We start from the raw sequence: 11,103 nt of genomic DNA, 5'->3' as shown, positions 1-11,103 counted from the left end.
TAAATGAGCCCAGAGAGAGTTCATTAATTGTATATCAATCAACTTTGTGTCTTCTACCTGACACCTATCATGTGCGTCTACAAGTGAAACAATGATGGGAAAAGTAGGAATTTTGATGTAGTAGGAGTTAGTAGCTAGTTTCTGTTGATGTAATCCTTGCAGCTAAGCTCCTGTTTTTTTAATAATAGCATTCAATGGCATTACCATCGCTGAATCCCCCACATTGAGCATCCTGGGGGCTGCCATGGATCAGAAATTGAACTGGACTATCCATATTAATATTGTGGCTACCAGAGCGGGTCAAAGGCGAGGAATCCTATAGCGAGTAACTCATCGCCTGATTCCCCCCAAAGCCTGTCTACCATCTACAAGGCACAAGTCAGGAGCATAATGGAATAGTCTCCACTTGCCTGGATGAGTGCAGCTCCAACAACACTCAAGAAGCTCGACACATCCATGACAAAGCAGCCCACTTGATTGCTCTCCCATCCATAAACATTCAAACCCTCCATCACCAACGAACAGTGTTAGCCGTGTGTACCATCTACAAGATTCACTTCAATAGCTCACCAAGGTTCCTTAGTCAGCAACTTCCAATTCCACAACCACTACCATCTAAAAGGAGAAGACTAACAGATAACTGGGAACCCCACAACCTGGAGGTTCCTTTCCAAGTCACTCACCACCTGACTCGGAAATATATAACCTTTCCTTCACTGTCACTGGATCAAAATCTTGGAACACCCTCCTTAGCAGCACTGTGGCTGTACCTTCACCTCAGTCACCAAACCCTCGTTTGGGGACCCTTGAATAATTGAAGGTGCTACCTGGAGAAAAAAAGATTCAAAGTTAAATAATGGCACATCACAGGTGAATTTAATCATGAGACTTAGTTGGATAGTGTAAAATGTGTGATAGCAAATTAATTTGAATGGATATAAAAATCGAAAGAATTGTAAAACAAGCTATGATTCACTATTACCCATTTTGCAGTTAAAATTAAATCCACGGAATTCTGTGTACTGTATGAATGTTCTGAAATAAAATGTTTTTTGGCAAACATTATCAGTTCACAGATATTAAAAATGTATTTTGTGTATTATATATAACTTACCTCTTACAATTGGGTTTAATCGTTAATAATGAACTGCAATGTTCACATTTTCATTTAAATCAATCAAATCATTAAGCAACAGATACTAGTAATAACACAGACATCCTTTACTGAATATCTGATAGACTCTGCAGTACATTCAGGAAACACTTTGAACCTTATGCACCATCCACACAGAAAATTCACATTTGCTGAAAAGTCTTTTTCTGACACATTTAATTCATTTATCGATGAAACATAGAACATAGAACAGTACAGCACAGAACAGGCCCTTCGGCCCTCGATGTTGTGCCGAGCAATGATCACCCTACTCAAACCCACGTATCCACTCTATACCCGTAACCCAACAACCCCCCCTTAACCTTACTTTTTAGGATACTACGGGCAATTTAGCATGGCCAATCCACCTAACCCGCACATCTTTGGACTGTGGGAGGAAACCGGAGCACCCGGAGGAAACCCACGCACACACGGGGAGGACGTGCAGACTCCACACAGACAGTGACCCAGCCGGTAATCGAACCTGGGACCCTGGAGCTGTGAAGCATTTATGCTAACCACCATGCTACCGTGCTGCCCCCTAAACAGAAATGGAAAAAATAGCACAAATGAAATTTCTTGCCACTGATAATTCCTCGTTTTGTGTACTGTTGAATGTGTTTTCAGGTTTCTGTCTCCAACTTGAAAATGAAATTCGCTTATTGTCACGAGTAGGCTCCAATGAAGTTACTGTGAAAAGCCCCTCGTCGCCACATTCCAGCGCCTGTCTGCAGAGGCTGGCACGGGAATCGAACTGTGCTGCTGGCCTTCTTGGTCTTCTTAAAAAGCCAGCGATTTAGCCTGATGAGCTAAACCAGCCCCTCCATGTTATTGAACTTATATTAGGTTCAACATTTGATGGCTTTTAACCTCTAAAAGGCTGAGAATAATCATGCGGCTGGATTTTTTGTTCTTGAGACAAAGTGTTGACGCCAGGGCAGGATTCGTGGAGTTCCACGACAACAAAACTGGTGCTGCAACTGGACCGATTCAGCGACTGTTGAGGGGCTAGCACTGACATCCTGTGGAACCTAATTGATTCCAATGAAAAATGGTGCAGGATTTGCCAGATTTACGATTGACACTCAGGCGGCTGACAAGCTGCAGCCACGTAGACACACTTTACTCCCCATACACACTACCCCAGCCAACAAGATGGCAGTGAGACAAGCAGCCCACGTTTCATGGATGTTGAGACCCTCCTGGTTGCCGTGGAGGAGAGGAGGGCGATGTTATGGAAGGCACAGCAGGCCACCACGATGCGGGCAGCCCTCTCAGCGTCATACTGAAGGGTCGGACCCGCTAATGATATGACAAGGGTGTTTAATGTACACGCAGAGTGAAATGCATTGATTCCATTCCTGAGGTGACCGAGAATTGCGATTTGGCGTGAAATTGACGCTGCCCCGATTTCAGCATCGGAATCAATTCTTCACCCAATCACGTTTCCCGATTCTGGCAACAGCCAACAAAGAATCCCACCCATGGAGTTTTCCAGCAGAGAAAGAAACACTTCGGCCCATCATGTCTGTGCTGGCCATCAAGCATCTATCTATTCTAATCCCATTTTCCAGCACATGGTCCGTAGCCTTTTATGATTTGCTGTTTTAACTGCTCATCTAAATGATTATTAAATGTTCTGATGGTCCATCTCTACCATCCTGTCAGGCAGTGAGTTTCAGATTCCCACCACCCTCTGGATGAAAATGTTTTTTACTCAAATCCTCCCTAACTATCCTGCCTATTACCTTAATTCTATAATTCTATGTCCCCTGCTTATTGCTCCCACAACCGAGGGGGAAAATTACTTCCTGTCTACCCTATCTATATTCTTCATAATTTTGTACACCCCAATCAGGTCCCACCTCAGCCTTCGCTGCTCTGAGGAGAACAACCCCAGCTTAACTATCGTCTCTTCATTGTGTAAGGGCCCTCCCTTCCTATTGATTCACATGGTTCCTGTTACTTTTATTTTGTCTTTTTCGGTTTTGGTCCATGGATCATTAAAGCAGACGTACCTTTAAGTCAGGCAGGAAGTAAGGAACTCAAAGTGTCAAAATAGTACACTGTGTTGTAAAGTTTTGTATTTTGGACAGATGAACCCAGACTTTATGGCACCCAAGAGAGTGGAATGGTTTGTTTTTGATTGGTTGGCTGCCGGTCAATGGACAGTATTCTGCCTGGCAACCAACAGCAATTGGTTCCTGTCAGGTGGGATTTTTCAGAGAGAACCCAGAAGAAGCCACTGGACCTTCAAGATGGAAGCAGCTCTCTCTCTCTGCTCTGCTCCCTGAAGGCAGAAGCTTCTGGACACTGAAAGAAGAATCTGTATCTCTCTCTCTCTTGAATGCCTACTATTTTTGTGAGTCTATAGTGAAAACCATTGTGAACTGAAAGAAAAGATAACAGGCAAGTTTCTCCATTTCTGGGACTAAGGGCTGGATTCACAGTTTTGGAGGCTAAGTGCAGATGCTTGTGTGGGAACTGTAGCGTTTTACAATGTCAAAAATCGGCGCCGACCCCTCCCCGATCCTGCGACTGGTGAGGGGCTAGCTGCCGCGCTGAGTAAAACTCATGGCTCCCACGATATAAACACCTAGTGAATGGCCTGGTCTGTGGCCGCTCATGCGCACAGCGATGACCTGCAGCAGTCGCGCCATAAAACATGGCACTGGCCGTGTGCGGAGCCGACCTGCTAAATAGTGCCCCCTTACCAACCCTTTGGCTACTCCTCACCAGTGTCCCCAGCCCTTGCAGACACCCACAGACCAGCAGCACAGCTCCCTCCCGACTGTGGCGCCACTGGTCACAGTCCGCAGCCGCCAAGCTGGGTTCCCAACCACTGAGACCACATGTGTCCTGCGCGGTCGACAACTCGGCCAATCGGGATTGGAGCATTGGGGGTGGGTCTTCAGGTGACACGCCAATGCCGTTTCAATGGCTTGCGGCGCGCAACTCGATGATGCCATTTTGGAGGGGGTGGAGGATAGAAAACCGGTGTCAATCTGGCACTGCCTCCGATTTGATCATCAGAAAAGATTCTCCGCCCGATTATGAAATCGGCAGAGGGCAATGTTGAATCCCACCCTAAGTGCTGATGCTCGGACTGAATCGAGAGAGATCTATAACCCTGAAAATGGAACAAGTCCCGGGGCACTTTCAGGACATATTAATGGGCCAGCATTGGGCAATGTGGAACTAGTGAAATTCCAACGAATGATGGCATATGATTCACCGAGATCGGGATTGGCACTCAAGATCCTGACACGCTGCAGCCACATATAAGCGCCCCACTCTCTACAAACTTCCATTCCAGCCAAGAAGATGCAACCCTGAAGAATTGCTTCGAGGTTCACTGATGTCAAGCTCGAGACACTGTTGGTTGATGTGGAGGAGAGGCAGAACACCCTGTTCCCCGCGGATGTCAACCAGGCCTGGACACAGGTAGTAGAAGTCATGAGCGCCGTGGGCCAGACCACCAGGACCGACCAGCAGTGCAGGAAGAAGCTGCATGACTTCCTCAGTGCGGCCCTGGTGAGTCACCACCTCCGTGTTACTGGCACCACCTCTGCCCCATACACCATACACCTATTAAACCCCCTCCCACCCATCCACTCGGCCTCCAGCAAACGGACAGTAGGTAGTGCCAGGCAAAGGTGAGTGACTTCCAACACCATGCCCCTGACACAAGCCTGACCCACACATTGCACTCACATAATTCTCCCGAATCTAGAGGATGGTTGAGCCTTATCCACCGGCAGTCTGCGCACACCCCACCCTGCACCACATGCCAACACCATACTGCCCACATTGGACTGCACACAGGCACTAGCTGCGGATCCTCTGCCTGCCTGTGTCCGAGTGTCTCATGCTGTGCATTATCTGTCCACCCAGGAGAAAACGGTCCACAGCCGCAGGGACCGGCGGAAGAGCAGAGGTGGCCTGCGGATCCTCACCATCGCAGAAGAGGGTGTTGGACCTTGTAGTCAGGATCGGAGAGCAGGCAGTTGCTGAAGTGGAGGTTGGCATTGGAGAAGCAAGTGAGCCCGCGTTGAATTGCGATGTCCCCATTGCACGTGTGGCACCTACCACCCCTCCAACCAACCCCACCCACGGTCTAACCATATAGCTTGTCTTTTGACTTGCATGATCACCCGACGATGAGACAGGTCCAACTGGAGTCCCCCGCCCCTGGCCTCAACCCCGTTACTCATCTGGTGACAAGGATGGACCTGTTGGTGAACCATGCCCTCCAGCCCGACCTCAGGAACAACTGTCTTCCAGAATGGTCTTGGTCTTGTTAGAGATGCAGGCGCAGAGCCGGCGACTACATGAGGGGGTGTCAGCAACCATCCAGCCTGCAGGAGCAGTTGGAAGAGTCTAACCACCTGCAGGGGCAGGAGGCGATGGCAACCAGGCGTGCTGCCCAGGGATTGGTGGTATCCGCAGTGGAGGCCTTGGGTGCATCTGTATCGGCCACAGGGCAGGGTGTCCAAGGCCTGGGCAACAGTGGCCGAAGCCCAGGACAGGGCCTCCATGTCACAGGCAGCCATGTACCAGGGCCACATGGACATTACTGCGGTGCTCCAGAGCATGGCCCAATCTCAACAGGACTTGGCTGGGGGAGTCGAGAGCATTGGCCTGGTACAGTTACTGAGTGACATGGCATGTTTCCTGAGTGAAGTGGTACAGTCCCATAGGGATGTGGCCCAGTACCTGTGCTCCTCAGCCATGAACATGGAGACCCTGATCAAGCCAAAATCGAGCCTTCAGGACTGTCAACGCCAGGTGGTGGGGCGCCCCTGCAGCCCACTTTGGCCATATCCCCATCTCAAGGAGTATTCTAGGGGCCATCGGGCACACCGAGGGAGGAGCAGTTGCTGGGGCCCATGCTGGTGACCCCCGCAGGAGAGGTACCGGAACCCACCACAGCGCCTTTGATTCCTCCCTTCCTGTCCCTGGCGCATCTGATGGGCAGATGGCAGAACAGAGTGACACCATACAACCTATGACACCAGGTAGGCTGGTTGACCCATTCATGTCCGGCTTCTCCTGAGAACAGCCACCAAAGAGGACACAGTTAACAGGATGGGGATCGTAACAGGCCATCTCCACATCTGATGTACCATCTGGGGACCCACCTAGATGGAGCATTGGGGCACTAAAGTCCAGAAAGTTAACCCAATTTTGTCCACAACATCTTTATCAATCTCTGCCTATCACTGACCTCCTATCCCGCCCTCAGTAGTGGTTAGCACTGTTGCTTCACAGCTCCAGGGTCCCAGGTTTGACTCCTGTCTTGGGTCACTATCTATGTGGAATCTGCACATTCTCCCCGCTTCCTCTCACAAATCCAAAAATGTGCAGATTAGGTGGATTGGCCAAGCTGAATTGCCCCTAGTGTCCGAAAAAGGTTAGACTGGGTTACGGGAATAGGGTGAAGGTGTGAGTTTAGGTGGAGCTCTTTCCAAGGGCCAGTACAGACCCGATGGGCCGAATGGCCTCCTTCCCATGAGTCAATGATCTGTGGAGAGAGAAAGGAGCTCACGTTTCGAGTCTGGATGACAGTTTGTTGAAATAGGGTCAGATTTATACTGTTGTAGGTGGGCATGGAGTGGTTGGGGCGGGACGGGGCCAGATATGTGGCAACACCATGTGGTATGGCCTTCCTGGTGTACGACCCATCACTGCACACCGCCCCGGTACCCAACCCCGCCCTCTCATCCCAACCCCACCCCCGATCCCTTCCCCACCTCTGCCACCCCAGGGGTTCAGTGGGGCCGTGCGATGGAATGGTCAGCGGGCATGCAGGGTTTACTCAGGTGGACAGTGGTAAATGCTACTGAGGGCAAGAGTCAGATGTAGTGAAACAATACGGATCGCCTGAACTCATCGCGGAGTGGGTCATCATCTTCTTCCATCCCCCGGACCAGGTCTGCTGATAGTGCCAACCCAGGGCCAGCACTCTGTAGTGAAGCAGGTAGGAAATACGGAATGGGGTACAGGTGCGAGGCAGTGGGGGGGGAGAGTTTAGGGAGGGTGGACAGGGGAGGAGTTAACAGCTTGTGAGATACCATGAAATTTGTTCTTCATCCAGACGTATGGAACAGCCATGGGGACCAAATTTGCACCTCAATACGCCAACATCTTCATGCACAAGTTTTAACAAGACCTCCTCACCGCACAAGACCTTCAACCAATGTTATACACCAGATACATTGATGATATTTTGTTCCTTTGCACCCATGGTGAAGAATCATTGAAACGACTACACAATGACATCAATAACTCCAGCGCACCATCAGACTCATCATGGACTACTCTCCAGAATCGGTTGCATTTTTGGACACCCTCATCTCCATCAAGGACGGTCACCTCAGCACTTCACTTTACCGCAAGGCCACGGATAACTTCACGATGCTCCACTTCTCCAACTTCCATCCTGAAAACATTAAAGAAGCCAACCCTTATGGGCAAGCCCTCCGCACACACAGGATCTGCTCGGACGAAGAGTAACATAACAGACATTTACAGACGCTGAAAGATGCCCTCATACGAATGGGATATGGCGCTCGACTCATCGATCAACAGTTCCAATGTGCCACAGCAAATAAATGCACCAACCTCCTCAGAAGACAAACACAGGACATAACCAACAGAGTACCCTTCATCGTCCAGTACTTCCCTAGAACAGAGAAACTATGACATCTTCTTTGCAGCCTTCAACACGTTAGTGATGAAGACAAACATTTTGCCAAGGCTATCCCCACACCCCCACTACTTGCCTTCAAACAACCATGCAACCTCAAACAGACCAATGTTTGCAGCAAACTACACAGCCTTCAGAACAGTGACCATGACACCACACAACCCTGCCATGGTAACCTCTGCAAGATGTGCCAGATCATCGACATGAGTTCTACCATTACACGTGAGAGCACACCCACCAGGTTGCGGTACATACACGTGCGACTCAGCCAACGTTGTCTACTTCATACATTGCAGGAAAGGATGTCCCAAGGGCTGGTACATTGGCGAGACCATGCAGACGCTGCAACAATAGATGAACGGACATTGCGTGACAATTGCCAGGCAGGAATGTCTCTTCCAGTCGGGGAACACTTCAGCAGTCAATGGCATTCAGCCTCTGATCTTCGAGTAAGCATTCTCCAAGGTAACCTTCAGGACGCGTGACAATGCAGAATCGCCGAGCAGAAACTGATAGGCAAGTTCCGCACACATGAGTACGGCCTCAACCCAGACCTTGGATTCATGTTGCATTACATTCACCCCCCCCCCCCTCCCCCTCCAACAACACCTGGCCTGGGCTTGCAAAATCCAACCAACTATCCTGGCTTGAGACAATTCATACCTCTTTAACCTGTGATTATCCCTCTCTCCAGTCACTCTGCCTGGACCGGTAAACACTTAATTACCTGCAAAGACTAGCATTCAATGTATCGTCTTGCATCATTGACTTTGTCTATATATGCATTCCTGGAATCCACCTCTTCATTCACCTGAGGAAGGAGCTGCGTTCCGAAAGCTAGTGATTTGAAACAAACCTGTTGGACTTTGACCTGGTGTTGTAAGACTTCTTACTGTGCCCAGTCCAATGCCGGCATCTCCACATCATTTTGAATGAAAGAAGTAGATACAAATATAAAGTAGTGGATTTCAGTGGCAATGGGCTCAAACAAAATAATTGTTCACAACTGAGCTGAGGTGGGAGAGAACATCTCTGCAAAATCATACTATTTTATGTGGGCCAATTCCATCGGTCGTGTGGAAAGCTGAAGATCAGAGGCCGTTTTGCCCAGGGTGACTGCAATGTCCTTGTCTGCTGGAAATATGGCGGGGCACAAATCAGCTGTGGAGTTGTGCCCAGTGGTACAGTCGCGGCCCCTCACTTGAATTTAGGTTCCTTCTGAGGGCTGATTTCACACATTTTTCTGTTTGTTCGCCGTGTTTTCTTTCATGTCAAGCGATTTGATGGAAAGCATTGTATTTTAATACTAAAATCACCTTCCACCCGACACAGGAACTGCTGACGCTGAGTCATTCAGCAAACTTCAAGGATTTTCAGCAACAGGTGTTGCTGCATTTGATGCCCCTGGAATGACCTGTGCCCACAGAGGGATCTCTGCTGTATTTGTTGAAAATAGAGAAGGGGGGGGGGGGGAGGTGAAGAAACTCCCTCAGCCACCCTTAAATTTGCATAGGTCGAATATCACACTCCGCGGCTCCCTGGTGCTTTCGATTTGCGGGATGCTTCGATGTGACGTGCTTGGGAGGACTATAAAAGTTTGCAAAGCGATCAGTGGAAATTAAGAGTTGGGGCAGAGGGCGCCCGGGTGTGAGGAGAGCTGAGAGCATCACAGGGGAGAGAGAAGATGGCACAAGGTCAGGGAACTTGTAAGGAGCAGCGAAAGTTGGAGTGAATGAAAGGAGCAGCGAAAGTTGGAGTGAATGAATGGATGGATGTAGTTGCTGCAGTGGCAAAGGTGCATGAAATAATTTGTGAACTTGGCATCTCAATCCTGTGGAAGGAACGAGAGTCCAAGGTTCTGAAACGCTCATTGTCACTGACACATTGCTGGTTCAGGGTCGTAGAAATTGTTACTGTTCAAAATTGAAGGGAATGGAATAATTGATGCTTTTCAATTGTTAAAACTGAATTTATGAATAATTGCGGATTCCCTTTTCTGTGACCTTTTTTTCCTTGGTTCCTTCCTTTAGATCTGGCTGTGGCAACTACAGATTTTCAGTGTGAGTCCAATGGCCAGGCCCACAGGACCTCAGATTTCGGTCGCAGCCGGCTCATTGTGAGACGGGGGGATCGTTTCACCATCATTGTGTACTTCGCCGGCAGACCGTACCAACCAGGAGAAGATCAGATCTCCATCATTGTGGAAACAGGTAGGAAGGCACAGTGTGCGTGTCTGATGTAAAGAGGACAAGGGTTATTGGACCTCTTTCTTCAAAAGTCAAAGAAAATAAATCCCCCCCCCCCCCCCCCCCCCCCCCCCCCCCCCCCAGGGCACCCCAAAGTGCTTTACACCTATTCAAGTGCTTGTTTGAAGTTCTGTGAGGTCAGGGAAGTTGGCAGCCAATATTCATGTCCATCCATGGTATCCCTGGAGTGCAGAAGAAGGCGATGCGGTCCATCAAAGGTGTACCAACCCTCCAAAAGAGCACGCCACCCAGGTCCACTTGCATGCCTTATTACCGTAACCCCCCACGGATGGAAAATGGCCAACCATCTAACCTGCATATCTTTGGACCGTGGGAAGAAACCAGAGCATCCCTGAGGAAACCCACACGAGAATGTGCAAACTCCACACAGTCACTCAAGGTCCAGTAAGAAGCCTCAACACCAGGTTAACGTCCAACAGGTTTATTTGAATCGCAAGCTTTCCGACTGCTGCACCTTCATCCCTTTACCTGATGAAGGAGCAGCGTTTGGAAAGCTTGTGACTTCAAATAAACCTGGACTTTAAACTGGTGTTGGGAGACTTCATACTGTGCCCACCCCAGTCCATTGTCAGCATCTCTATAGGCCATCCAAGGTCGGAATCGAACTGGGTCCCTGCGAGGCAGCGGTGCTAACCACCATGCCACCTCTATAGCACAGCAAGCTCCAGTTTGTGGAAGATTTGCCTGATCATCTATGTCAGCTGATTCAGAGATATATATGTGTCACACCATTGGGGAAACTCTCCTATAAGAATCAGCATCAGTGGAGAGAAACAGAGTTAACATTTTGGATCTACGGCAGAAGGATCATTTAGATCCAAAAGGCTGACACTGTTTCTATCTCCACAGATGTTGCCAAGCCAGCTGGGTTCATCCAACATTTTATGTTTTTATTTCAGATTTTGCATCCGAGTATTTTGCTTTTATTTGCGGGAGAACATTCCTGCTGATTTCCAAATTGTGCCAGAGGAAGC

The 11,103-nt window shown here is 49.1% G+C and overlaps 1 protein-coding gene across 1 annotated transcript in view; it reads left to right on the top strand.

The window, feature by feature from the left end:
* The first annotated feature begins 9,472 nt into the window (after positions 1 to 9,472).
* Positions 9,473 to 11,103, top strand: part of LOC119969438 (protein-glutamine gamma-glutamyltransferase 2-like) — an 85,422-nt gene continuing 83,791 nt past the window's right edge. Inside the window, exons 1-2 of the mRNA XM_038803073.1 lie at positions 9,473 to 9,556; positions 9,893 to 10,072. Coding sequence (XP_038659001.1) covers positions 9,547 to 9,556; positions 9,893 to 10,072 — 190 coding nt within the window. The 5' untranslated portion in view covers positions 9,473 to 9,546. The remainder of the gene's footprint in view (positions 9,557 to 9,892; positions 10,073 to 11,103) is intronic.

This window comes from Scyliorhinus canicula, chromosome 7 (genome assembly GCF_902713615.1).
Source record: "Scyliorhinus canicula chromosome 7, sScyCan1.1, whole genome shotgun sequence".
Taxonomy (NCBI): Eukaryota; Metazoa; Chordata; class Chondrichthyes; order Carcharhiniformes; family Scyliorhinidae; genus Scyliorhinus; species Scyliorhinus canicula.
Note: the sequence above shows the minus strand (reverse complement) of the source record. Positions and strands in the feature narration are given on the sequence as shown.